The sequence below is a fragment of the Amorphotheca resinae genome (genome assembly GCF_003019875.1).
Source record: "Amorphotheca resinae ATCC 22711 unplaced genomic scaffold M430scaffold_4, whole genome shotgun sequence".
Lineage (NCBI taxonomy): Eukaryota > Fungi > Ascomycota > Leotiomycetes > Helotiales > Amorphothecaceae > Amorphotheca > Amorphotheca resinae.
Window position 1 is genome coordinate 1,354,743 of NW_020194474.1, and position 26,338 is coordinate 1,381,080.

The 26,338-nt window shown below is 48.4% G+C and overlaps 10 protein-coding genes across 10 annotated transcripts; 3 read left to right on the top strand and 7 right to left on the bottom strand.

Moving 5' to 3' along the window:
- Positions 1–419: 419 nt before the first annotated feature.
- Positions 420–3,701, bottom strand: M430DRAFT_49430 (hypothetical protein; the record flags this gene model as incomplete). Its single annotated transcript, XM_024868069.1, has 4 exons — positions 420–833; positions 883–3,262; positions 3,318–3,417; positions 3,467–3,701. The coding sequence occupies 4 exons, from the start codon at positions 3,699–3,701 to the stop codon at positions 420–422; spliced, it is 3,129 nt and encodes a 1,042-aa protein (XP_024722438.1).
- Positions 3,702–4,453: 752 nt separating this feature from the next.
- Positions 4,454–5,944, bottom strand: M430DRAFT_17844 (hypothetical protein; the record flags this gene model as incomplete). Its single annotated transcript, XM_024863746.1, has 3 exons — positions 4,454–5,247; positions 5,303–5,386; positions 5,437–5,944. The coding sequence occupies 3 exons, from the start codon at positions 5,942–5,944 to the stop codon at positions 4,454–4,456; spliced, it is 1,386 nt and encodes a 461-aa protein (XP_024722439.1).
- Positions 5,945–6,414: 470 nt separating this feature from the next.
- Positions 6,415–7,479, top strand: M430DRAFT_99196 (hypothetical protein; the record flags this gene model as incomplete). The annotated part of the gene is made up of 1 exon (XM_024870168.1): positions 6,415–7,479. One exon carries the CDS (start codon positions 6,415–6,417, stop codon positions 7,477–7,479), a length of 1,065 nt encoding a protein of 354 aa, XP_024722440.1.
- A 66-nt stretch (positions 7,480–7,545) lies between these two features.
- M430DRAFT_17846 (hypothetical protein) lies at positions 7,546–8,391 on the bottom strand (the record flags this gene model as incomplete). The annotated part of the gene is made up of 3 exons (XM_024863748.1): positions 7,546–7,919; positions 7,970–8,083; positions 8,133–8,391. The coding sequence occupies 3 exons, from the start codon at positions 8,389–8,391 to the stop codon at positions 7,546–7,548; spliced, it is 747 nt and encodes a 248-aa protein (XP_024722441.1).
- Positions 8,392–9,613: 1,222 nt separating this feature from the next.
- M430DRAFT_17847 (hypothetical protein) lies at positions 9,614–11,417 on the top strand (the record flags this gene model as incomplete). Its single annotated transcript, XM_024863749.1, has 7 exons — positions 9,614–9,710; positions 9,761–10,252; positions 10,306–10,511; positions 10,560–10,781; positions 10,829–10,928; positions 10,985–11,203; positions 11,257–11,417. The coding sequence occupies 7 exons, from the start codon at positions 9,614–9,616 to the stop codon at positions 11,415–11,417; spliced, it is 1,497 nt and encodes a 498-aa protein (XP_024722442.1).
- A 765-nt stretch (positions 11,418–12,182) lies between these two features.
- Positions 12,183–16,048, bottom strand: M430DRAFT_26791 (hypothetical protein; the record flags this gene model as incomplete). Its single annotated transcript, XM_024865449.1, has 6 exons — positions 12,183–12,231; positions 12,292–12,358; positions 12,535–12,661; positions 12,725–13,423; positions 13,472–13,836; positions 13,945–16,048. 6 exons carry the CDS (start codon positions 16,046–16,048, stop codon positions 12,183–12,185), a joined length of 3,411 nt encoding a protein of 1,136 aa, XP_024722443.1.
- A 1,719-nt stretch (positions 16,049–17,767) lies between these two features.
- Positions 17,768–18,404, bottom strand: M430DRAFT_17849 (hypothetical protein; the record flags this gene model as incomplete). The annotated part of the gene is made up of 4 exons (XM_024863750.1): positions 17,768–17,874; positions 17,929–17,982; positions 18,033–18,197; positions 18,392–18,404. The coding sequence occupies 4 exons, from the start codon at positions 18,402–18,404 to the stop codon at positions 17,768–17,770; spliced, it is 339 nt and encodes a 112-aa protein (XP_024722444.1).
- Positions 18,405–19,047: 643 nt separating this feature from the next.
- On the bottom strand, positions 19,048–20,608 carry M430DRAFT_99578 (hypothetical protein; the record flags this gene model as incomplete). The annotated part of the gene is made up of 3 exons (XM_024870196.1): positions 19,048–19,497; positions 19,550–19,901; positions 19,959–20,608. The coding sequence occupies 3 exons, from the start codon at positions 20,606–20,608 to the stop codon at positions 19,048–19,050; spliced, it is 1,452 nt and encodes a 483-aa protein (XP_024722445.1).
- Positions 20,609–20,788: 180 nt separating this feature from the next.
- Positions 20,789–23,589, top strand: M430DRAFT_41059 (hypothetical protein). The gene is made up of 3 exons (XM_024867452.1): positions 20,789–21,047; positions 21,100–23,097; positions 23,150–23,589. Exons 1-3 carry the CDS (start codon positions 20,960–20,962, stop codon positions 23,314–23,316), a joined length of 2,253 nt encoding a protein of 750 aa, XP_024722446.1. The 5' UTR covers positions 20,789–20,959; the 3' UTR covers positions 23,317–23,589.
- Positions 23,269–25,716, bottom strand: M430DRAFT_274655 (hypothetical protein). Its single transcript, XM_024865621.1, has 3 exons — positions 25,620–25,716; positions 24,278–25,540; positions 23,269–24,217 (listed from the first exon to the last, which is right to left on the bottom strand). Exons 1-3 carry the CDS (start codon positions 25,705–25,707, stop codon positions 23,727–23,729), a joined length of 1,842 nt encoding a protein of 613 aa, XP_024722447.1. The 5' UTR covers positions 25,708–25,716; the 3' UTR covers positions 23,269–23,726.
- Positions 25,717–26,338: the final 622 nt, after the last annotated feature.

Below are 26,338 nucleotides of genomic sequence, written 5' to 3' on the forward strand. Positions count from 1 at the left end.
TACCTCATGTCAGTATTGCCAGGTGAAGTCTCTCGAGTTGATGGCCAAATCTCGACCTACGTCATATGGACGTGATGCGCGGGGATGGACTTTCAGAATACCCTTTTTGGAGACGTTGCTTTTTATGAAACAACAAATAACGAAGTTGGAAGATCCACTCGTGATTTCCAAACATCCTGAATACTGCTCATCCGCTCACAGCACTGAAGCCTGAAGAGATGCGGCCATGCATTGAATTCTAAGGATCTATGTACCAAGGAAACTATCGGCGATAACGCCAACGCAACGTGAGCACCATTTCCCCAATCATTATCTACCTAGGTAGGTATATCAAGAACACGAACGCCAAATCCAAACAAGACAAACATCCGTCCCGTGCTACGCCAAAGATCCACCTAAACTCAGTTCCCAAAGCAGAATCACCATCTTCTTCCATAAATTGCATCTTCTCGAACTGTAGCGCTGGCCGGTCTAGTAGTGGGAGGAGTACCTTTCCGGACCCGCGCGACAGATCCTTCTCGGCTTGGACCTGGACTGCTCGTTGAAACTTCCTTCAATATCCTAGGCTTCTGACCCAGATTGTATCGACCAGAAGAAGAATGTGGTGGCCCTTGCTCCGCATCGCGTTTGAAGAGATTCAATATCTCAGACATACCCAACTTGCCTGCGCCACCCTTTCCACCTTCAATCGTCTGGTTTGCAAGCTCTCGTTTCTTCTCTTGGAGATCCAGGATCCTCTCTTCAACTGTATCTTTGATAGTGATTTTGTAGACGATGACATCGATCTTTTGTGTCAATCGATGGACTCGATCAATAGCTTGCTCCTCCACGAACTGATATCTGTCAGTAAAGGAAATGCCATCTAGCATGCTAAATACTTACTGGGTTCCAAAAGGGCTCAAGGATAACCACACGAGTGGCCGCAGTGAGGTTGAGTCCTAGAGATCCGCACTTGAGACTACAAAGCAATACCCTACAGTTGGCATCGTTCCGTAATTTGCTGAGACTCGCCTCACGAAGGTCGTTCTTCATGCTGCCATCATATCGAGTAAACTTGAATCCCTTTTGGCGAAGGAAGGGTTCAATAAGATCTAACATCGAGGTGAACTGAGAGAATACGATAAACTTGTGCTCAGCTGCTTCTTTGCCAAGGATCTTGAGCAAGTGTTTGATCTTAGTCGAAGTCGCAATTTGTGCGAGCTGGCCTTCTTCGTTAGACGACGAATAAATCTCATCCTCAACTCCCGATTCGGGTCCTGAGTCTGTATCTGAGTCTGACGCGTCCGGAGTGGTGGCTTCTTTCTTGGGATCCTTTGCCTTGTCCAAGTCCTGAAGATCAGGGAATGTCTCATCGTCGGAATCAACCAGCCACTCGCCACCCCCTTCAGCGTCTTCATCATCTGTTCCACCAGCCTTCCCAAGATGAAGGGGGCCCTGCTCTTTCTCAGGAACTAGCCAATGGCCTCCATCCTCCTCATCTTCGCTGTCATAGACGATGGCACGATTGCGTGGCTTTCGGGGTATCGCTTGAGAATCTGATTTATTAGAGTGGTGGTGTTTTCGCTCCTTGTCTTTCTTCGATTTAGGCATCTTCGAAATGTCTTCCAGATCGGCTTCACAATCCAAGCAGCGAACGGCTCCTTGTGATACGGCCTCTTTCCCTAGCTCAAGTTGGCAAACTTCGCACTTCTTGGAGCTGACACCCAGAGCGCCAAACATATCCGCCATTTCGTCTACATCTGTGGTAGAGGCTTTACTCTTCTGACTGTTGTTTTCGGTTGCAAGGGCCTCGCTGTCCTTAGCAAGATTTCCTGCAACGAGCTTTGGATGGTTGCAAGCCTGTCTAAGACGTAAAAGCATGACCAATGCACTTGCATAGCTCACCTTACCAGTCATCATCCGCTCTATGCTGGCGTCGGTACGCTCTTCAAGGCGTTCATAGAAACGACGTTCTTCGGGGGAGAACTCGGCAAAGACTGTCTCGATTTTGCGTTCAGTGACCCTGAATCCATTTTTACTCCCCTCTCCTGCGACAGAAGGTTTACCACCTGGATTCAAAGCTCCTTCTTTCTTCAATATATCCTTCGTTCGACGCTTCATAAAGATCTTTAAGTAGTGTCGCAGGCGTTTGATAGCGACATCTCCTCTGCCGTTTTTCAATGGACGGTCGATTTGATCCTTCCACTCCCTCAGATCATCATAAGGCTTGATCCTCAAAAACTTGATGAGACTTTGTAGCTCGTCCAGGTTATTCTGCATTGGTGTTCCCGTCAGACACCATCGGTACTCGCTCCGTAATGCGTAGCAAGCTTGCGTGGCTTTGGCGTTACGATTCTTTATCGTATGAGCCTCATCTAGGATAACCCTGTACCAGTGGAGACCAAAACATCCAACCTTGATACCATCAGTGTCAGATGAAGAGCTTCCAAACTCGGATACCAGGATTTGATACGTTGTAATTACAACATCGTATTTTTTCAAGTCTTGGAACCGTTTTGTACGTTGAGGACCGTGATGGACACAGACTCGGAGTGAATGTGAGCTTTCGACCTTCTCCTTGATTTCCAATTCCCATTGCCGAATGAGCGCGAGAGGTGCGACGACCAGCGTGCACTTTTCCAGACCAGCAGGTAATTTGCGTTTGGTATATTCGTCATCTCCAGTCGATGGTCTTGGGTTGCTCAGAATGAGAGAAATGGATTGCAGTGTCTTGCCCAATCCCATATCATCTGCAAGAATGCCTCCTTTAGGGACTCGGCCTTTCTTCCCTGTACCCAGTTCTCTACCTTTCATCCATTCCAGCCCTTCAATTTGATGCGGGAGTAGTTTGACGTTAATACCGTCTACGGTACCGTCATCTTCTTCTTCATCTTCACCATCAGAAGTAACTGCCAAATTTTCCTGCTCAATACTTAGGCCCTTCAGTTTTGCAAGCAAGTCATTGGACTCCGCATCATCCTGTCTCTTCTTACGGGATCTAGTCCGAGGGACGTCTTCTTCATCCTCGATGGCTCCCTCCAATAGAGCCTTGAGATCTTCTTGAGCCTTGGCTGGGTCAACAAAGGTATACGGCTCAGGTGCCCGATCGCGATAATCTTCCTTGGTGAGATCAATGAAATTATTGCCCGGATTAACGGAACTGAATCCCCCGTATGTTCCTCCTAGGGAACCGAAAGCGGGCTGTGGTACTGGTTTGGTTGTCGTGAACGGTGCACTTATTGGAATTGGGGCCCTAATTGGTACAGCATCGCCTGGAGGTGGACTGTAACAGTATAAGCTAACCATGAATTATTGTCTTTTAGAGCGCAATGGCCTACCCGTATTTGCTTTGTGTTTGGTATGTAGAAGGAGTTCGGGGTACCGAAGTCTCCATATCCATTCTCGAAGCATCCTTGAAGGCTTTAAAGTTTGCATATGCTGTACAGAGTCAGGATCATTTCATATGATAAAAGACAGAATAATATACATGGCCTATTTGAATCTCTATGATGCTCGGGTCGGGCCTTGGGCTGAATAAATACACTCGATTCTTTCTGAGCAGGTCGGCGCAGTGGTGAATGGGGCATGGTTGGTTGTCCAAACTGTGGAACGGTTGACTGTGCAGGTTTGGAGGAGGCCTCGCTTTCGGCCGCTCTTGGAGGCTGGTCATTTGGTACTACAGGGCGTAGAGGTGCCTTTGCAGGCGATCTTTCGTTGACCATTTTGTTTTTGTGTTGACCTTTCCCTAGAGATCGTGAATGTTGCTTCGATGCGCCGAGTACGAAAGGTATCGGACTGTTGCTAGCCAGATGTGGGGTAGAAGTAGGTTCAAAATCTGAATCCGTTTTGATGGAGAAGAGGGAGCTTGAGTCGCCAAGTTCGCTGAGCGATTTACTTGGGAGTTGTGATGGCAAATCCCCTGTCCTCGAAGAGTTTGTAGAGACCTTGAAATCGTGTTGCCCGTCTGTGTAGGCCGGTGTTTGAGGAGTAAAGATTGGCCTTTTCGAATCGAGGTTATTGCATGGGGCGAAAGGACCTCTATACAATGTCAGCAGATATCCTTCGAATACACTACATGACTGTCGGAGTTACCTCATGAGATTCGAATGCTTCGACTCCTAAGATGTATCACTCACGAAAGATAGGAATTGGGGTAGCGGGCGACGTGCAAAATGCCGCGTCGCGGCGGTTGATAGAAATAGTCGTCATGGCAACCTTATCGTACTACATATGAAAAGTCGAAAAACCAGGCTTTTCAGGCAGAAAGTTTTCAGGGCACAGTTATTAATGTTAAGTAAGTATATAAGTACGAATACTTCGATTCATTACGCACATCTAACTCCAAATCAAAATCTCGTTTGTTGGGTATCTCGAATCCGTGACTTGTAGACCTGCGCCTCAGAAATGCAACCAAGCTGCCAAACAAATATCGTACGTATCTCGTGAGCTTCCTTGGCCTTGAAAGTTGCGGAAATCATGCACGAGAATTGCTCTTCGCCTCAGGCTTAGCAGTCTTGTGCGATTTTCTTCCAGACTTCGTATCGAAAAGGCTTTTGACCTTTCTGAGTCTCGCCCAACGTTCCTTGTCTTTCTCTTCTCGGCTCTTAGCATCTTCCTCTTCACCCTCGGTCCCAAATACACCGCTACCCGTAGCAATGCTGCTTCTGGATGAAGGCCTCGGCGTAGTATTCTCTCCGAGACGTTCTCCATTATGCCGCAAGTAATAGTCGTTCTTCAGCACGCGAAGTACGATCTCCCAGCCTGCCATTGCGGTACTCGCCGTCTGGGCAGTGGGTTTCAGACCATTTTGAGAGGCAGCATTTCGCCAGGGACAATAGTCTCTGTGCTCAGTTACGACATTTAGGTGGTCAACTACTGGTCCTTCGACTTCTTCGCCAGCTTCGTTGATTTTCTTACTCTTGAATAACCAAAGCCCAAGAACCCTGAAACATGCCTGACAGGACACGGATCCAAGCTGAGCACCCAATCGATCGTGCGTGTATCCCTGCCATCCGAATAGAGCCATCTGAAGGGCAACCTTATTGATTTCTCTCTGTGAGGCATTTTCAGTTGGCGGAACCTCCGAGGGAGTGTTGAAGAAGTCCTCTGGCAGGTACTTCAAGACAAGGCCCAAATCAAATCCAGGTGGTGTTTGTAGATTGAATGCGTATGGTAGTGTATCGCTTCTTGCGGAGAGTTCATCGTACCGTTCACGTAGGGTTTGGAGAGTTGTTTGGGTGTGATTAAGGGGGAGCTTGAATATCGAATCTGAACCTCTAATTAGTACTTGTAGACTATCACCATTGTACTAGAAATCACTCACCGTCACAGCCTCTTTTCCTCCATAGGCAGTCCTCGTCATGTGAGGTGATAATGAGCTCTGCGTATTTATCCACCAAGGCTTCTTCTGAAAAAAATGTCAGTAACCAAGCTGTGAGCTGTAGCTGTAGCACCTACCAATGTTCTGCGCCACATAAACAGGCTCATCCTTGCCATCTACCTCCTTGCGATTAAGTTTAACCAGTATTTCCACATTGCAGAGACAGCATCGAACTCGCTCCGACTTCTGACAGACCCAGCCTCGCTTTGCCCATTCCACTTCGTTGACTCGAGCTGGTTTCGGTGTCCAGTCCGTGAGATTCGAGAAAGACTTGAGGCGCTTGAGAAATGCCGCACGATCCCAGGGGGCATATTTGGGAGTTTCAACAGCCAAAATCCCAGATGCCGGTGAAGCTGACTTCTTCTGCGTCATGGCGGACCGGATGCTTGTTGGGCTTGTGGATTTCGACAGAGTGTTTCGAGTCGAATTTGCGGAGAGAATGCGGCGTTTCTTTGCGTGTGAGTCTGCGTCACCACGAGAATTCAGGTCAACGCTGGAGGCATCGTCTTTCGATGTCAAGGAGGTGGTTGATTTGTTGCCAATCCCGTTGAGGAGGGCGTGGAATTTCCGTTTTGTCGCATTCATGGCTGAATGAATGTGATTGTGATCCTGGAACTAGCGTCATACAGGAGGTAATTTATCTTCGAGGGACGAATAGCTAGATATGTTTAGACTTTCTAAGCATCAACCATAATATAGTGAAAGTTTATAGAACTGGGTGGGTAGTGTACGCCGGTATAGAAGTCGCGAGTATAGAAATCGCGAGTATAGAAATCGCGAAGTCGAGGCCTGTAATCCATGTCATGCCGCGCCGTGCCCCACAAAGAACCTTAGTACATGATGCAGATTTAAAGGCACGTTTTCAACGGGTACAACACATGAAACGAGACGCAAGCAAATATATTAGAATCTTCCGTGGTCTGCTCTCACACCGTATCCTATTTGTGTCCTTCATAGTCTTGACGCTGGCTGCCTTTACGAGACTTTGGTCACGGGTTTCTCTCTTCTCTCACCATCTATCCTCGTCAAACGCTCTCTTCACCACCGCTGCAAAGATGTCTACATACAGCAAAGAGCTGGAAGTTGCAGAGCTAGCTGTTCAAAGAGCTACACTTCTAACAAAGAAAGTTTTCCACGAGAAGGCAAAGGGAACGTTGTCGAAGGACGATAAATCCCCCGTCACCATTGGCGACTTCGGTGCCCAGGCTCTCATTATTCATGCCATCAAGCAGAATTTCCCTGATGACGAAGTAGTTGGTGAAGAGGAGGCAAGCTCTTTGAGAGATGACCACAAACTGCGTGATCAAATTTGGGCTTTGGTCGAAAGCACGAGACTTGCGGACCCCAGCGCCGAGAAGATCATAGGAGGCCCAATTCCAACTGTCGATGCTATGTTGGATGCGATTGATGCTGGAAACAGCGCCGGAGGGAGCAAAGGAAGGATCTGGGCTCTGGATCCGATTGACGGAACGAAAGGTTTCCTCAGAGGGGGTCAGTACGCAGTTTGTTTGGCATTGATGGTTGATGGAGACGTCAAAGTTGGTGTCTTGGGATGCCCAAATCTCCCTGTGGATGACTCTGCACCTCTGTCTGCTGATGTCGGCGTGGACCAGACGGATTCAGATGGAAAGGGTGTTCTTTTCTCAGCTGTGGCTGGACAAGGAGCTACAAGTCGACCCCTAGGAACGGCAGGACTTGGCCAGAGTCAACCTATCCACATGAAGCCTGTCAAAGACATTTCGCAAGCAACCTTCTGTGAAAGTGTGGAGGCTGGTCATTCATCTCATGGGGATCAATCTGCAATTGCATCCAAGCTTGGAATTACTAAACAGAGCGTAAGAATGGATTCTCAAGCAAAATATGGTTCCATAGCTCGAGGGGCAGGAGATATCTATCTTCGACTTCCTGTGAGCGCGACGTATCAAGAGAAAATCTGGGATCATGCAGCTGGAGATCTTATTGTAAGAGAGGCGGGTGGACAAGTCACAGATTCTCTAGGAAGAAGGTTGGATTTCAGCAAAGGAAGAACGCTCGCCGAGAACCGGGGAGTTGTTGCAGCTCCAGCCGCAGTACACGGCCACGTTCTTGAGGTGGTCAAGGAAGTCTTAGCCAAGAAATAGATCCACTCCATAAGCCCAAAATATTTCTACAAATGACATTAGAGATGTTACAAGTATGAGGTGCCACTATTTGATCTTCTTGGCCTTCAGCTTGATGGTTTCGCCGTTCACAAAAATCCCCTTTCCTTTATACGGTTCCGGTACTCTCCATCTCCGGATATGCGCCGCAAACTGTAGAACAACATGCTTATCTGGACCCTCTAGCAAAATACGCGTTGGCTGTGGTATGGTCACCTTGACGCCTTTCGGGACCGGTAGCTCGATGGGATGAGAATATCCAACTTTAAGCACAACAAACTGTTGGCCTTCGAATTCGGGGGCCACTGTGGTAGCAGTATTTTCGACTGTCGCTCTGTACCCAACTCCTACTAATCTGAGAATTGCTGTGTGTCCTTCTGATACCCCCAGTATGTGGTTTTGGAGATATGCGCGAACAGTTCCTAAGCACCGATCAGTAAGGCGGAACAGAAACTTTGATTTACTACCATACCCCACATCTCCCGTTGCTTCTTTGCCTCCTTATCTTCGACAGTCACATATGCCTTCCGTGAAGCTTCGTCGTGCTCAAGCTTGACAAAGGGCGGCACTGTCATCGACAGCTTGCCTGCAAAAGATTCAGCTCATTTCTAACCACCAAGCTTCGAACAACCTACCCAATGGACCTTTGATTTCGACAGTTGATTGCGCCAATGCCCGGCCATTCTTGGGCGCATCTGGCTGGAGGATTGTGAAGGATACTTCGGGGGGTATGGACAAAGGTGCTCGTCCAATTTGTGAAGGTCGGTTCGCTGACGCAGAAAAGGATCTGGAGGGAACGACGGGAAAGGCAGGGAGGAGGAATGAAGGTAGAGAGATGGATATTGGAGAGGCGACGGCCCTCTCCAGTCCTCTTGCACGCGCAGTAGAGAACATTGCCAATGTGCGTTGCTGCTGTTCTCTCAGGAACACAAGACTCGCGCTCAATTTTGGGAAATCGGCGGGAAGACGAGACCCTGGCGTTCGCACGTGACCAATTCGCACCTTAAAAACTCCAATGCCTGATACAGGTAAAAAGCGAGACTGATGACGAGGAACAAGAAGATATAGTAATGCGATCGCGGCCCTGCCTCTGTCTTAAGTCGAGACAGTCAGTCATCCTATTGCCATAATGAAAGAAGGTATATGGGATTAGGCAAACCGGGCCAAAGCATTGAGAATGTGTCGTCCTATTCAACGGTTCTGTAGGTGCTGAAATTCAACCTCTGTTACCTACGGCTTCGAGTGAGAGGTGAATATCTTGTCGATATGATAGACAACAAGAGTTTTGAAGAGATATTAGCGGAGAAAGAGTTCTGCAAGTACCTTCTCTTCTATAGCGGTTACGAAGTGATGCGTGGAGCTCCACGTTCCTGCTCGATCGTCAGCTTTTGTCATTGGGGTATCCTGAAAGATACAAAATACTACAAACCGCTCTCAGGAGGATTACAAGAAGTTTGTCTTATTACAACACGCAAAGTGGCTGGCCGATCTGATACAATTACTCTTAGGTTTAGCTGAGTTATGCCTTGAAATCCTTTTCCAGACTTTCCAGCCTTGAGGAGGATTGCCAGGTCAAGATGTGCAATGCCCCAGTAAGAAAGGGCTGATGTCCTGTTTCATCATATCGTTCATTTATTCTTTTTCGCCTGTCTATAGAAAGAGGCCTTGAGTTCTACTTCGTGTTGTTGCCTGCTGGAGCTCTGCGAGATCAGAGCAAGTCTCTCTATTCACATCCCTCCTCTCCCTCTCTGCCCAGAGCCACTTCACGTTTGCACTGTGAGGCCACCTTGCTATTTTGCTTTCGTGGACTCGTTGGGCCCTGCCGGATTGGGAATTTCTTGCCCCTTTTGATCAACGTTCGCTCCTTCCCTTTCCACCCCCAACCATCTCCCCTTCCACAACTCCAAACATCTCAACTTCAGCTCTTCTTCAAATCGCCATCAACGACCTGTGGTATCTGCATCTCTTTGAACTAGGAGTAAGGAGTTTAATCTATCATATCGACGACTGCCATTCACCTCTTGGTATGCAAGGTAAGTTGGGCTGATATCCCGACGCTTCATGTCCAGGTCTGACTTCCATTTTTGCCCCAAAGGCATTGTGATCCGTACACATTATGAAGTTCTATCAAGCCATCACCGTGGTCCAGTTTCTGGTCTTGGTCACCGCATACAACCCCTTCAAAGGCGCATCCCAAGCCGCCATGAACGATGGTGAGGACCACCGTTCGAAAACTATTTTGCGTATGCTGACCAGCTTACAGACGAGCTAGAGATGGCCACATATCTGGAATTCAATCCGGATGAGCTGCTCAATTCGAGGTCGCGGAAGCCAGAGATCTATACCAAAGCCATGCTCGAACTTAAAAGACTCGAAGAGGAACCGATTTGCCACCGAGTCGCTGTCCAGCTGTTGATGAATAATTGTCAAGGTCTGGAAGATGTGGGTGAAGACTCCTATCAATGGGATAATGGTCACCTTCAGAGACATCATGTTGAGAGTTTTGCCGCCAGCCTAGCTATCTGTGATCTAGAGCGTGGCAGATTTATTATCCCGCAATCATGTACTCTATTCACGAGTTCTGCTCTCCATAGGATTTCTCGCGATGGACGGGGCAAGTTACAAGTATCTCCGGAGCAAGTGGGAGGGTGCTTGGAAGCCCTCGGTCAAGATCACTCCCATTGGAACACCTGGCTCAGTTATCGTGATAAAGCCCTCCTCTTCTGCCGAGCTGCGCGAACTGATATTGACAAAGGTATGTTGAACTACCACCTTTTGCTTAGATTTCGGGGTGTTGATAGTGTATAGACCAGGCAATCCAACATCACAAAAGGCTCATGCAAATTATGACCGAATTTGCTGATGATTTGGAAAAGGACCTGAAGAATATCAGGGAGGACATGACTGAACGCACTCGTGCTACAGATTTGTATTTTGACGGAATGAAAACTCACCTCGGAGATCTGAGAAGCGACATTCAGCATTCAGTGCGGGAAATGTCCAATGATATCACGGTTCGTCAGCTGCATTTATTCAAGTAATACCACTAATTCAGACACTAGAACTTTTTTGCGGCAGTAAAAAGCTCCCTGAGCAGCACAGAAGATCTCGATCGGATGCTGAGGAGCCTATTTCAGACGGCCGTCCGAGGTACCGCTGAAATGGCTGCTGAACAAGAGCAGGCTCTTGAAATCACGACAAAAAATACAAGATATCAAATGGTGCATCTCAACGATCTAGCAGGAGAGACCGGAGCAACGATTGCGGAATTAAGAGAATCTATTGTAGGTTGAGCTCAAATGCTCTTCCATTTCGTTCTAACATTCAGTAGCACCAGCTTGTCCCAGTAATCATGTCCCTAAATGAGCGGCAGAATGCTTTAGATCAGGCAAGTTACCGTGCTCCCGGGATGAATGCCATGCTGATGACTGGTAGAGATCAGAAGCTCTTTACGCAACCATGGCCAACATAACTAACCTACTACAAGACCATACTGAACACCTCGAGCAGGCAAGCTTCGCAGTATCTTATATCCACTCCAGCCTGGAGAAGGCAGCCACCGCTGCAGGCTCGTGGAATGCAACTCTCATGGGAGGCTCCCTTGGCAACTATAGTCTTCGTATTGGTACCCCCTTAACGACCTTGATCCTCGGAAACTATGGTCTTCCTCCATCTTTATTCCGAAATGCTGCACTTCTCCTTGGAGGTAGGTGAAGGCTTTCGTCTAACTATGCATCCAGCTAATTCCACTTGCCATAGGTATAGGATTCGGTGAGATGCTGGTGCAATTACGACACTTAAACTGGGCATGGGTGTGGAGCCATGAGCCCTCAGCAGCAACGGCATTTACCCACCTCCCACGAGAGCACGATGTGCGATCGCTGGCAGCGGTACCGGTGGAGGCTGCGCTATTACCATGAATAAATTGGGCGTCAGATTTTCATTAATGATCTCAATCACCAAAACAACATAATAGCCGACTCCTTCATCTAGGGCAAACAGTACGAGAACGATATTAGTATCAAGCCGCGAAAATATTACAAGCTTTTGCTAAGAGCGCTCTGGGACATCACATATTTATTAACTAGGATTCGGCAAGGCATGGGACCAGGCTTTTCAACATGAGAATATCTTACTGCTTGGTCAAAGGTCGTTCAGCTCTTCGTGGGTATTGGGATATTGCGTAGAAGGTTCACGGTAGAAATTTTAAGCTCATACTTACTATCGCTCGTTGCGGCGTTGTCTTTTATTTCCTTAAAGTGACCAGTTGATCGTGTTTCACGTAGGTCAATTATAGAGGGTTCATTCGAACACGTGCGTCTGCGTACAAAAAAGCCACCAAAAGAATAGGTCAACAGACGATCCCAGATCCGTCGTCACCAATGTTACAGCAACCAAAAAACCATAGGAGCTCAAACCAACTAATGTTCTCGGAAAAGACAAAGTGGGTATAGGGGTATGGGGTATCGAGTTGTCAATTTAGAAGCAACGAAGGAACGAGAACAATAGCAAAAGCGAAAGAAACGAAAAGGCCGCTGGCCATTAAAGTCGATATTCCTACGTATGAGTCGAGATATATTCCACACACCCCTCTTTCCTCATGTAAATAAGCGTACAAAGTGAAATCAATAAGTTGAGGCTCGGGTAACGAAAGTACTGAGCGTAAAGGGTTCGACGGATGAGAATTAGACCGTGAGACTGGAGGGAGAGATGTCTGTGATTGATTCCAGAGATCTATAGGTGTGGAATATGTAAGTCACAAAGCATCCGTTAATGGAAAGAGTGATTCCGTACCTTAAATTATTCCTCTTCAAATCCTCGTTCATCTGCTCCAGTTGTTGTGCAGTGACTCTAGCTTTCGCTAACTATTTCCCATCAGAAATGGTCAGTCAGTGAACTTGTTCTTCTAGCGCTTCGAGATTTTGATATTTGGACGGGTTTCGAAGGAGAGGACTCTAAAGAAAAACACCCAAGACTAAGCATTAAGAGGGGGTGTCCGGACCGATGCTAAAGCGGCTGATGAACTATCGTGCTCACCTTCTGCCACTTCTGGTTCTGCGTCTGTGGCAGGCGAATCAGCTTCCTGGGCGAACCGGCTTGCACTTAGGCCAGGCAAGGTTTCTATAGCGGGAGACTTTGGCGAGGGGAGAGCGGCGCTCTGTGTCTAGAAAGGGTCCCCATTAGAATTGAAAGATGAGACGAATATATGAGCAAGGGAAAATCAAACCTTTGCTTCAGCAAGCTCGGCATCCTTGACCTTGAGTTGAGCTTCTGCCTCCTTTAACCGTGCCTCAAGGTTTGCGACCTTCTTGTGCGCTTCCTCCGCCAATTCGGTCAACGAGCTATGCATGGAGAGGTAGTCATCCTGGGAAGTTTTGAGTTTGGCCTCAACGTCAGCCTTCTGCTCCTCGAGTTGGGCCTTTGCCTGTTCCAAAGCAGCCTTGGCAGCCAATCGTTCCTCGAGTTTGGCCTTTTCCTGTTCCAAAGAAGCCTTCGCAGCCAATTGTTCCTCGAGTTCGGCCTTTGCCTGTTCCAAAGAAGCTTTGGCAGCCAATTGTTCCTCAAGTTCGGCCTTTGCCTGTTCCAAAGAAGTCTTGACAGCCAAGTGCTCCTCGAGTTCGGCCTTTGCCTGTTCCAAAGAAGCCTTGGTAGCTAAGTGCTCCTCAGTAGCTTTTTCCATCTCTTGTTGAGCAGTCAAGAGCGATGCTTGGTGCTGGTCCTTTAAGGTCTGCAACTCTTTTCGGAGTGCATCTACCTCGGAAGTATCTGGCTTTTTACTTTTCACAGCGTCCAGGTCAGCCTCGGCAGAGGCCCTGGCCATCTTCTCGTGGGCAAGTTCTTGTCCGAGATTATCCAGCTCTTCCTGGATCTTTAGCAAGGCTTCTTTTGTCTTTGCGTTTTCGTCTTGGAGTGCTATCTCAGCAGCCTATCGAATTTAGTCTCGATCACTCCAACTAAATGCTGGAGAGCCTACCTTATGCTTCTCGGCATCTGACAGTGCGGCCGCTTGGCTCGCAGCATGTTCCTCCTTCAGGGCGGCAATCGCTTCGGCATGATTTGCCCGTAGCTGTTCTAACTCAGTGGCATGGGCAGCATGTCCGGCAGTAATTGCTCTGTCATGAGCCTCATCCAGACTCTTTGCATGGGCCGCCTTCAATTCCTCAAGCGCTTGTTTATGAGCAGCGTCGTTACTTTCGATAGTAGCAATGGCAGCAGCGTGTTCTTGCTTGAGTTGTTCCAATTCTTGGGCATGAGAAGCGGCAGAATCATTATGAGATTTGGACAGTTCTTCGTGCTTGGCTTCGAGCTCTTCATATTTTTCCCTAATGCCGGAGTTGCCTACCGAAAGTTAGTATGCCAATCGTCCATCATAACAACTGAGATCAGTCCAGAAAGCCGAATGCTTCTCCACATTGTGCTCGCGGATAGCAAATCAGACGTTGTGACAGGAAGAGAACTTTGGGACGGGAAAGAGCTCGCCTTGTAATGCATCTATCTCCTTCTCGTAGTCATTTGAGATGGTTTGCAACTCCTTTTGGTGCTTCTCCTGCAGTATTGATATTTCCTTAGTCTTGTCTTCAAGGCTCTTGAGCGCGGTGGTAAGTTCGGCCTTGATTTTGTTGAGCTGCTCGTCTTTGTCCTTTCCGTCCGCATCAAAGGTGTCAATAATCTTCTGGAGGGAAGTGATCTCTTGCTTGGCTTGCGTTAAATCATTTTGTGTAGTCAAGTATGCCTTCTCGTCCTCTGCACTCTTGGCTTGCAGGATCTCATACTTATTTGATATTGCCGCAAGCTCTTCCTGAGCTGGAAGAGCCTGATTGTTTGCGGATTCTAACTTGCCTTGCAATTCTGAGACCTCCTTCGTCAAGTCGGATATTTTGCTAGTCGAATCGGCTTCCTGGGCCTCAAGCTTCTGCTTGTGTGCAGCTTCCAGGGCTGCCTGGTTGGCGGCCGCCTCTTCAAGCTGCTTTTGAAGCTCGCTAATCGATGTCTCGTACTTCTGGGTAAGGTCTGCTACTTGCTTTTCATAGGTTGAAGTAGACTCAGTACTCCGTTCTGCCAGCTCCGCGGAATGAGCGGCTTTCAGAGCCGCTAGGGCCGATTCATGCTCATCTGCCAGTGATTTTCGCAAGGTTTCAAGGGCTGTCTCCTGAGCCGTCTGCTGTTGCTCCCCCTTAGCAGCAAGCTTAGCCTCGTACTCAGTTTTCAAGGCTTCGACTTCTGCATTACCGGTCTCAATTTGAGCCTTCAAAGTAGCAAGTTCAGCTTCCTTTTCTGCAAGCGCACTTGCTGTCGCGGCGCTGGCGTCTTTGGCACTGGCCAGCTCAAGCTTGATTGCCTCCAAGGCTGTCGAATGCTCAGCCTTGAGCTTTTCGAGGGCTTCTGCAGTGTCTGTAGCACCCTTCGCAGTAGCTATTTGCTGCGCCTCCTCGATTGCTTTGAGCGACGCGTCCTGTGCGGCCTTCTGGGCGGCTTCAGCCTCTGCCAACTGAGATTTCAAACTCTCGATGTCGGCATTGTGGGTCGCATGTAGCTTTTCGATAACTGCTTTATGTTGGTTTCGAATACTCTCTTCCGCTTCAGAAATATTTTTGGCTTCCTCTTCGGCCTGTTTGCCAAGCTCAAGGAGCTTCTCTTGAGAAGAGGCAACTTCTTTCTGGAGTTCTTCCACCTTGGTCTCACTATCTTCGAGCTTCGCTTTTAACTCGTCGATTTCTTTCGACGACGTTGATGAAGATGCGGAATGGCCTGCTGGTTTTACTGGTGTCCTGGAAACTCCAGTAGTTCCAGATATTGTTGAAAGTCTCTTTTTAGCATCCGTGGCCGCTGCGCTACTCGCAGGTTTGGCAATTGGAGCTGACCTGCTTGTCGTGGTTCCCGAAGCGCCTACAGTCCCAGTCGTTCTCGCAGTAGTGCTCGATACAGCGGGCTTGACGGTGTGCTTTGGGCTTGATAAACTGGTTGGCACCGCGGGCTTTCGTACTGTTGATGTAGATGGGGCTGCGCTTGCTCTTCTTTCGGTTGCAGTTTCAGGCTTTGCGGAAGAGTGGTGAGTTCCCGAAGGAGCAAGAGAAGTTCTCCGAGAGGCAGTAGGTGTTGGCTTCTTTTTTTCATCTCCAGAGCCGCCAATCGATGGTTGAGATCTGTGACCCGAACTGGCAGAAGTAGCTGCAGTTGCACTGCTAGCAGTCTTTCGCAGAGTAGATCCAGCCGCAGGACGAGCGGGAGGTTTGCTCAGACCCCCAGTTGTTCTAGTAGATTGAGCGGCTGAAGAAGCGGTGGGTTTCGACGCGGAAGATGTCGAAGTTGTCCCAGGACGTCTTGCTGCCAGAACACCGGGCCGCTTTGGGGGAACAGACTCCTTCTTCACTCCATTCGCGGCTTCTTTTGGCGGGGTTTCCTTATCTGTGTCCTTGTCTGTTTCCTTTTCCGTTTCTTTCTCGGTCTCCGTTTCTACTTCAGACACCAACCCCGTTGTTTCCTCGCCGGACAGAGTCTCAACTGGAGATTCATCAGGAGGGGGGACTTGGGGCACCTCGGCTTCGGCCATGTTGGTAATCGTTGGAATATGAAGAATTTGGGCGATATAGGTTTTTGGATCAATTGCTCTGGAGGGCAAATAAATCAGCTAGGTGTCAATATGACTGATGTGAGGCATCCACAGAGAAGAGACCAAAGCTTTGAAACGTGCATTTCAGCACAGCCAACCGATTGCCAATAAATGGAATGAATAGTCTCGTAACGCCACCATGCTTCGTGAAAGAAAGAATTTTGGCAGATGACCAGGTAGCCGGGAGAAGAGAGGAGGTCTGAGACTCACTGCGTGTTCAATGATTTGTACACCGCTCTGTTCCCTCTTCGCAACTTGAGAATTGAGGTTGCGCGAGATACGCGACTGGCGACTGAAGGCGACACGAAGATACCGGACGTGGATCAAGCTCACCTCGAAACGGTTTTTGCTTTCTTGGCCCTATTAGCGACTCTGCAGGCAACGTACCGAACGAATCAATGCTATGGGAGGGAGAGAAGATTAAGCATTAACACAACACTCCGTCAGGAGCGTGGATGAAGAGGGGGGTCCGTCCCATTTGATTTTCCTACCCCTGAAATATTAGCGAAGCGCCGGACCGTCCAGCGCCAGGGTCCACTTGACTCTACCTTAGGTACAGGAAAAATACTCCGGAGATACGAAAGGGACCGTTTGCTTTTTGGAAATCCGCGTTGCTCAAGATGGGGTCATTACAGAAATTCACAGGCCATGCGGTTGGAAAGTCGAGATCAGATTTCTAGTCTTGATTTTACTGTACCATACCTCGCGAGTACTGCGACTTTCTGCAGTCCCACTTCACTTCACGGTGTTTGCTATATGAGAGATGTCTGGAATATCGGCATGAACAAACCGCTATGAGCGCACTGTACTGACAAAACGAACGGGTGTAAACGAGATGTGCTTACATGTTCATCGCCTTAGAGGAAGAAATCGGACCCTATATAATAGCCTTAGGCCCGGTCTTGCAAATAGATATCTTTTACCAGGGAAGCTCTCAAAAGCCGTTTTCCACGTTAAGTAATCATGAAAGCCAAATTGCTTAAGACATCTCCGCAACTCTCATCATCATTGCATGTCATACCTATGCCCCTGTTGCCCGGCTCGATCCAGACTTGCTCGCATTGGCATCGGAAGGTCTACATTAGTGTAAATTCCCTGGGATGATTGCGAGCCAAGAGCCTGAAACAGATTATATAGTCGTGTATGCTCCATTACCTCTTCATCCATCGTTATGCAGAAGCTAGAACGGTAACCCAACAATCGTTGGACATGTATACCAGCGCGGATCCGATAACGTGGCTTGACTACCGACGAGAGTTGAGACAGTAGCCTCAGGGCCGAACAGTAGTAATAGTATAGTATCTGATGGTAAACAGCAAGCAGACGCAGGTAAACATAATATCAAATGCAGGAGCCGTTGAAAATGCTAATAGCGGATCAATTGTAGACTAATCGAACGCAAGGGTATCTGGGTATCGTCTGCCTGCCTGTGAAGGCGTAATTAAGCCGTTCAACTTGATCTGCGCGTCAAGAAAGGGTATTGGAAGAATAAAATGTCCACCGCATCTAAGTCATCGAAACAAAACCTGGAACAATATCCTGTCCACATCCGCCTACTCCTGCCATTACAATCTCCCCTCTCCATTATGATATACTCGTATTGACGAAAGTAGAGAAATGCGTGGATCCGACGTCGCGGTCGATAATGACCGCATGTGCTTATGCAGTGGCCGCAGCAGGTGCAGCAGGCGCCTCGACCTTGGCGGGCTCCTCCGTCTTGGCGGGCTCCTCTACTTTAGGGGCTTCGGTAGGAGCAGCAGGAGTTTCTGAATTTTAGTCAGCCCCGATCAGAAGTCATCTTGTACTTAGAAGTTACTCACCAGCGGCTGCATCCTTAGCGGGCTCAGCAGCGGCAGGTTCAGCAGGAGTCTCGCCTAGATGGGGAGTCAACAAAGGAGTGCTAGGCTCAGACGACGTGACTTACCAGCCGGGGCAGGAGTTGCCTCAGCAGCAGCTGGTGCCTCGCCAGTTGTAGCAGTTGCTTCGGCTGGTGTTGTGGCCTCGGCGGGCTTATCGGCCTCCTTCTTGCTCTTCTTGCCCTTGAATAAGGCCTTGATCTTGGCCTTCAGATCGGAGAATACGTTTGGTGCTGCATCGAGATGTTCGCGTCAGCAAATGAATATCAACAAACCAATACGAAATCTAATGAGAGGAAGGGAAAATGGAAGGTAGGTTGAGTGCTGGAAACACGCCCATCGAGTCTGTCGAAGCCGTGACGAAGGGATGGATATCTGATAATAATAACACGATCCGAGAATAGGAAAGTGAAATGGGAATACATACGGACGCCAGGCATTTTGGAGACGGGGAAAGAAAGAATCAAAATTAGTATTATTGAGGTGAAAAAGTGGAAGTTGTAAGTTGTAAGTAGGAGGAGTGAAACGAGATAGCAGAGTTGTTGGGGGAAAGGTTTGTCGGATCAAGGTCATGGTCACGATGTCAATAATAGCCAAATGAATGCCGAGACGAGATTCGCTAGAGCTAAGGTACCTGCTATACTAATCTAAACTACTTAGGGCATCTATTTGTAATCTAGAGTCGCAGACTTGCGGGAATGTGGAGGTAGACAGTGGGTCATGTGAGATGCTAGTCTGTAGGTGGACTAGATCACTCGCTAGGTTGATTCAACTCCAGTCATCAAGATCAAAACCGCCACCTCCAGACTTTAGGACTCAGTCCGTACCGGGTACCTGAGGTACCTAGGTACCTCTAGTACTGTCCTGTTTGCAAGTAACTATTCCTTTCTTCCGTCTATAAATCATCAATCAGTCTGTTTGTGCAATTTCGTGAAATCTGTATTTCATAAGTCTTTTACTCCTGCTCCGTCAGGCAAGATAACCTAGATCCATGCTAAGACGGCGCGATGCCCGACAATGCTTTTCCCCAGATTCCCATGGTATGCCGCCGCTATTATAACGCCCGAATCCCCCATGCCATAATTACTTTGATTCATGCCTCTTGTCCGCCCATGGCGCTTTAGTTGGACCATCGGGCTTGCTAAACGATGGAGGGTTCGCGCCTGCTCCTGTATTTCTAGGTGGTCCACCAACAGCGTTTGAAGGGTTGCTATGAAGCCACGGCGCTCTTGTAGAAGGCATCCCCTGTTGTGGCGGCCCTGTAGATGATTGCGCCCACGGTGCCGCCGTGGACCCCATAGTAGCTCCTGGAGGTGGATTTGCCCAAGGAGCTCTCGTGCCCTGAGCTGGTGAAGGTCGGGCGGTTGAAGCCCCAGAATTGGAAGTACCGGCCGGCTGATTCGCAGTATGGGCTGATTGCACCGGCGGCGTCGCATTTGGATCTTGCTCCCAACTGAATAGCGATCCGAATGGGAAATGCTGGACGACTGGGAATTTTGACAAGACTTCTGCATTATACATCTTGATCATGCCCTATATCTTGGTTAGGGTTGGACTTGTCAGAGAGGCTGTTACTTAGACTGACCTTATTTATCTTGGCCCACCCTGCACGAACACCAGAAATATCGAAAAGTATAGGGCTGTGTTCCCAGAAGGGTCCGGTCTTGACATCGTTAATGAATCCAATGGCTGCGAAATACATGTTACGGCTTCTCTCTCGGTCAACCACGTTCTTCTTTGTGATATCCCCAGGGTTCGGCGAATCCGGCAGAGAGCCTTCAACTGGAATAGTCTCACCCGGTTTTATAGCTGGGCAATACTGGGCTGAGCCGAATATGTAAGGTAGGAAAGAATGATCATCTAGACCCCATACTCCATGGGATCCGGCAGGCTCAAGGGTGTATGTGAGAATAAGACGACGAACGACACGCAAATATCTGTTCAACAAATATCAGTGCCATTGTGTATGAGGTTTAACGGGTGCCGAAACATACGGCTCTATTACTCCCATAACTATGCTTCTCTCTAAAGATCCATCTTGGGCATAGCCTTTAGAAAACCCACCAAGCTTCCAAATGCAACCTATAAATGCAAGAAAGCTAAGTTCGTGCCCCGTACCATAGTCCAGTCTCTGAGAGCTACCAAAACTACCAAGTAGGTAAGGAGTGAGCTCATCCAAGGCTGAAACACCGTCTGACTTGGAATTGAAGTTAAGAACATCTGCCGCCAAATACGCCTGGAGAAGGTCGTGCACTCGCGATTCTAGAACTTCATACCATTTTCTGAAACTGACGTTACCAAATCTCCGGGGTCCTGTGTCAGGTGGTACTTCTTCGATAATGGCGTCTATGCTTTGTAGCAGCTCTTGCAACTTGCGGACAGGCTCTGACAGTGGGATGGGTGAATCAAGCTGCCATTTCTGAACTCGCTCTGAACCATGGTCTTTCCTTGGACACATAGATACATTGAGCTGCATGACGAAGGTGCCAATATCTCCATAGGCTCTTGATGTGAGGAACTCGGACACATCGTGACCCTCGTGGATTCTCTTGGTCGGCTTGAGGAAAGTATGAGGCTGTGTAGGGTCCAGTATTGGCAAGCTTGTTGCCAGTCCAGAACCCTGGTTTTTCGACTGTGAATTCATCATGATATATGCGATTGCAGTCGTGGACTGCCCAGGTGGTTATGGTGATGCCATCGTAGGTTGTTATGGAAGCGCTATCGAGGAGCTTTGATCACCTCTTGGCGCCATTCGCTTGTGTGCATATCGCTCGTATCGCTCGTATCGCTTTGCTTCGCTTGCTTGACATCAACTAAGGGTACCACCTTATTTACCTTTGGACATCGGGCTACAACTTGATTTGTTGTTTACTACCTACCTACCGTTGTGTAGGTGGAGCTTACCCGGCTACAGATAACGAGTGGCGAGACGCAAGCTCAAGTCTTCGTTCCACCCTTAGTTAAATCGGACTTCATTCGCCCTGGAGAGGGCTCAATGGCGCGCCTCAATACCAGCGCTCCAAGGCCAAGAATGAAGAAAGCTCAGGCTAAATCGACCACAGATGAAGATGAAGCGGAAGCTGGTAAGACGATTACTTCCCCGTTCCTGCAAGAGACTGACCTCTGCGTTTACAGGGATCGACAGAGAAAGTCCAGCTGCGCTCCTGAATCGGTCTATTCAAGGCTCGGGAAACAGTCGAAGCCACAAGGAAGTTAAAGGAGGCAGATTGGCCGGGATAGGAGCGCAACCAACCGTTAGAGAGGCACATAACCTACCAGAGATTTCTGACAATGGTGGGGCAGAGAACAACCAAGTACTCAACTTGTCAGTAGAAGGTGAAGCGATTGCGACTCCGCCATCATCTGCGCAAAATCGCGAGACGAAGAGTCTAAAACGATCTCTGCCGAGACCTGACCCATACGATGTACCCCCCGACGATTGCGAACCAAACGAACGCCGCGATACGGAGAATGAAAGTGATGAGCCTCCCCGCAAGCGTCTGAAGCTATCTAGGACGGATCCAGATTCAACAACGCCAAGGCCAGGCAGGCTTATGAATACGCTTAAACTCCCCCCTCCATCAGGGAGTCGAAGACGAAGCATATATTTGGCAGAAGGGCAAATTACAGTTTTGACAGGGAACCTGCAAATGCCAAATGACTCGGAGATTACGGTCGGTAATAATCCACCTGCCAAAGCCAAACGAGGACGAGGACGCCCGAAAAAGCAAAACCGTACTGATGCCACCTCTGGCGTCATTCCAGCGAATGAGCCAGCGGCCACTGGGGCCGCAGAAGCTGGGCTTAATTCTCATGCACCAGCAGTTGGAGAGGACGCAGCAAAGAGCAATGGTGGTGCAGAATCACCTGTGAATGTACAAGATGGAAACCCTCGAGATATAGGGAGTCCACCTTCTCAAGAATCGGATAACTCCGATTACAAGCCCGATGACGAAGAGGACATCGATGCTGCAACTTCTCGATCGAAAAGCTATGAGAGAGCGACACCTTCAGAAGCGTATCTTATTGATCCTGGAACTTTTGATATAATAAAGGACGAATTGAAACATGTGGGGCATAAATTTGATAAAGAAACCAAGCAATGGTCTCAGAAGCTCGAGAGGCCGAATTCCAAAACCATTCCGGGAAAGAGACTGGAAAGGCTTTTGGGCCAACTGGCCGAGTCATATTGCGCTCTTCGTACATCGAAAAGTGCTGGGAATCCTCACGCCATTCATATTGCCCGAACAGAAGTGATGCGTGTCATTGAAGAGATCACCACCAAGAGCAATGAAATTGTGACAGATCGACTTAAGCACACCGAACCAACAACTGAAAGCATACAGAAGACGAAGAATTTTCTTTCTGACCTATATTACGTCCTTCTCCAACGCTTCATTGATGCTATCAAAGCTGGAACTGAAGTTCATACTGTCGAAGGACCAATGACTACTATTGCTCTTCAGGAAATTGCCAAGCTCCTTGAGATAATGAAGGACCTGGCGGAGAAAGCGGTCGACCAGCCATCCAATTTACAACCAAAAGCCCCAAAGAACAAGACATATCATATACTGAAGCCGATTCGCCAAGTGTTGCCCATGATCAGAGAGCTTCATAGGAAGATCTCACGTGAGCTCAGCAGAAGGAAACGGGCTGAAGAGCTTGCGAGATGGGAGAAAGTATCTGTCGAGCGAGAGAGGCGTCGTCGACAAGAGGAAATAGAGGCGCGTTCAGAGAGGCAGCGCAAAAAGATCGCATTGCATAGATTGCAGAGACGGGTTTTGGACGAAAAGTTGGCTGATCCATTATTGCCTCGATGGGCTAAGGCGGAAATTGCAAGATATAAAGTCAAGCCAGAGTCCAGGAGGCCACAGACGAAGCTCAACGCGCGTATATCACAATCAGCGGGATCGAGACAGTCGTCCATTGCCGAAGTCTATGACGTGGAAGAGATGGAAGGTCCTCCCTTCCACGATGATCCTTTCGACGAGGGGACGGATGGTGCGGCATTTAATAATGATGGCTATGAGCGAGTCAAGATATTCGGAAAGAGTAACAGACAACAGCAGGTTCCAAAGCCGTGGTCGACTCAAGAGAAGATGGTCTTCATTGATACAATGAGGTTTGAGAGAGGTAACATTATCTCAGCCGTGCTTGTAATTCATCGAAGGCTAACATTACATAGGCGAGGATCGATACCAAAAGGCGGCTGAGCGGCTGCAGCGGAGCTTGGATGAAATATTTGAACGCGCGAAGGACCTTCAGGAGGCCATGGACACGGAGCATGAGAACGGGAGGATGAATCAACCATGTGACGAGTGGACCTATGACATTTGGGTCGAGCAACGGTAAAGGCAGGCATGAGTATCTATCATAGGCGTTATTTGGTCTGACATGAGGATGGAGACAGGGTCTCAATGGTGCCTGTATGTGTATGATACCCCAAAGGCCAGTGATTCCCGTCGGCCGAAGACTGGGATAGGCCTTCTTTTTTCCCTTATTTTCGCATGGCGTAGTTGGGGAAAGGAAAGTGTGTACCGGCTATCTAAAGCGCCGGGGTCGAGTATCGAACATAGCGCTCTAATCGGTCAATATGAAGGTTTCTTCATCAATGCCATGTTGCCCCTGATACACATACCACGCGCAGTCGTAACAATTAACTTGTTCTATCGTTTGCAAGAGCTGATACAACAGCCGCTTCCTCTCATATATGCTTCCTCACAAGACGCACCACATGAGTTTCGGAAAGACTCCGATTTCCTTCAAATTTTCTGTTGTGCTTTCCACTCCCTCGCCACATCCTCATACTTGCAGAACTGTACCTCCTCGCCTCGACTCTTCAGCCACGAAATCATCCGATCAATCATGCCAATGACATGGGCCATACCCGAAGTATCAGGATGTAGCACCAGCGGGAAGATGAAGTCGCCTTTTCCTGCACCTTCGCCATCATCATCATCATCGTGTTCATGGTAGAGGAATTCGAATCTCTCCTTCCACATATCCATAATCGACCCCGTGGAGACGTAGCCATGGGAATTAGGCGCTGCGGGGAGGAACTGCATTGGTGTCATGTCTTCCATGTACCAGTTGCAGGGCATCTCGACTAAGGTCTTGGATGTTGGGGGAGAGGGGCTGGGAAGTGGTTTCATCCAGGTGCTGGCGGAGAGGTGGTGCGAGAAATCGATGGGTTTGATGGGTGGTGCGTGAGGGATGAAGTAAGGCTTTGAATCGTGGTGTGTTAGGGACGAATCTGTGCGAAAGGTTAGTATAGGCACTCTGAACGATTGGGATGTTTAAGTATTGGACTGACCATATAGGAATCCATGCTCCTCCAATAGCTTCACGGTATGCTCTCTGAGCTGGTATAATGGCGCTCTCCATCCCCTTGGTTTCTTGCCTGTTAGGGCCGTGGCTAGCTGTACGCACTTCTCGATCATCTCCTTTTCTTGTTCCTCGGTCATCTGCGTACTGCCTTCATGAGCATATCCATGGCAGGCGATCTCGGCACCACTCTCCAAGATCATTTTTGTTTGGGTAGGGAATGTTTCCATTGAATGCCCGGGGATGAACCAAGTCACCTGGGATGCAATTTTGTGCTTTTTGAAGAGCTTCAGAAGACGCGGGACCCCGACCTGGGCAGCGAAGAAACCAGAGGAATAGTCAGCCATATTATTGTTCTCATGGGCTCCTGTGCCCAAGAATCCAGATACGGCGTCGAAGTCAATGCCCAACAGGATCTGGATTTTTCGTCTACGTGGTGAAGACAATGCAGGGTGGATGACAGCTGTAGGAGGGAGAGAATGCGCTTTCTCCGCGATTGTGACTGCAGGTGAAGAGTCCGCTGCCTTGACAACTTCTTCGGCTTTCCAGACTACTCGTCCCTCCATTCCGCCATCTACGCTTATACACTCTCCAGAAATATGGCCTGCTGCACGATGACTTGCGAGGAATGCCATTGCACGAGCAACATCCTCGGGTTGAGCAATCTTGCGTAGAGGGACTGTGGCCTGGGCTTCAACCCACATCTCCTGAGGATCATCAAGTCGTCCTTCAATCAGTGGTGTATCCACCCACCCTGGTGCTACAGCATTAATGCGTGCTTTGCTATTGAGACGTACGATCTCGTTCTTTACGCCTCGGACGAGACCGTACTGAAGACCTGCTTTACCACTTGCGTACTCGGTGTGTCCGGCTTGGCCAAACTTGCCAGTTTCAGATCCCGTGACTACAATGGCGAGATTCTCCAGTTCTTGGCCGTTATTTGAGGCCTGTGATTCTGCAGCACTGAGGAGAAAGTGTTTAATTGTTAAGAATGTTCCACGAATGTTGGTATTATAAGTCTTTTCCCACAGTTCAAGGGGGATCTCCCAGATAGCATATGAGTTGGACTCATCCGTGATACCCGCATTTGCAATCAAAATATTGATAGGCCCGTGGTGTTGTTTGGCTTGTGCGATGCATGACTTTATGGAGTCCTCTGAGGAAATATTGCCTGTCACCGTGAAGAGGTTTGGCGAAGACGGAAGGTTGGTAATGGGCCGGAGATCATGAGCTGTTACTTTACAGCCCTGACCTGGAATTATATTAGATCCTGAGCTTCTTTATTCCAATTTATCTTCATATAACTATGAAACGCATGATAGACAACTCACTGAGAAACTCTTTCACAGCTTGGCCTCCAATCCCACCAGCTGCCCCCGTGATAAAAACGTGATATCCTTCCAGGCCTAGAAATGACATCTCGACTAAGTGATACTTTTGAAGCAAAGGAAGCGGAATTAAAACAGCAACGACACTGTGCAGACATAAAAGGAAATCAAGAGCTTATAAGCCTCCTTGAAGCTCAATCGTCTACAGCTCGAGCAGGGTATCCCACTTTCGCGGGGAATCCATGACAAAAAAGATAAGAAGTGATTTCCTCTCAGCCCCTGCTATCTACTGCCCCAATAGTTCTTTAAAAGAGTTCGAGCATACATGGGGAGATGGTAAAGTTCAGACAGTGAGGATAATTGCAATTTATGTGTCATGCGAGGATGCTGAAAATACAGAAGAAAATAATTTGTGGAAATCGCCTTGAGAATGGAAGAGCATTTTTGGGCCACAGTTTGAAGTAGAGAGAATATAGTTCGAAGTAAAAGCTAGCGCGGGGTACTATATAGGTCATCAAGCTCAAATATGGGGGACGTGGAAGGGGAATTGGAAGTTGAGGTTGAAGTTGAAGATCACGACTTCGTGCCGTGCCTGCTGGATATCTAGCCGAAGGATTAGATACCTAACCTCATGCTCTGTACGGCACAGGTACAATAATCATGATTCACATGGTTTTTAAATAATATGACCATCTATAATCATGTATTGTAATAATAATCTT

What these genes read in the sequence shown, in the direction of transcription:
- M430DRAFT_41059 (XM_024867452.1), top strand. Translation starts at nt 20,960, where the DNA reads ATGGCGCGCCTCAATACCAGCGCTCCAAGGCCAAGAATGAAGAAAGCT. An exon ending in TGAAGATGAAGCGGAAGCTG is followed by an intron (nt 21,048 to 21,099) that starts GTAAGACGATTA and finishes CTGCGTTTACAG; the next exon opens with GGATCGACAGAGAAAGTCCA. An exon ending in TACAATGAGGTTTGAGAGAG is followed by an intron (nt 23,098 to 23,149) that starts GTAACATTATCT and finishes AACATTACATAG; the next exon opens with GCGAGGATCGATACCAAAAG.
- M430DRAFT_274655 (XM_024865621.1), bottom strand. Translation starts at nt 25,707, where the DNA reads ATGTCATTTCTAGGCCTGGAAGGATATCACGTTTTTATCACGGGGGCA. An exon ending in AGCTGTGAAAGAGTTTCTCA is followed by an intron (nt 25,541 to 25,619) that starts GTGAGTTGTCTA and finishes ATATAATTCCAG; the next exon opens with GTCAGGGCTGTAAAGTAACA. An exon ending in GGAGCATGGATTCCTATATG is followed by an intron (nt 24,218 to 24,277) that starts GTCAGTCCAATA and finishes CCTTTCGCACAG; the next exon opens with ATTCGTCCCTAACACACCAC.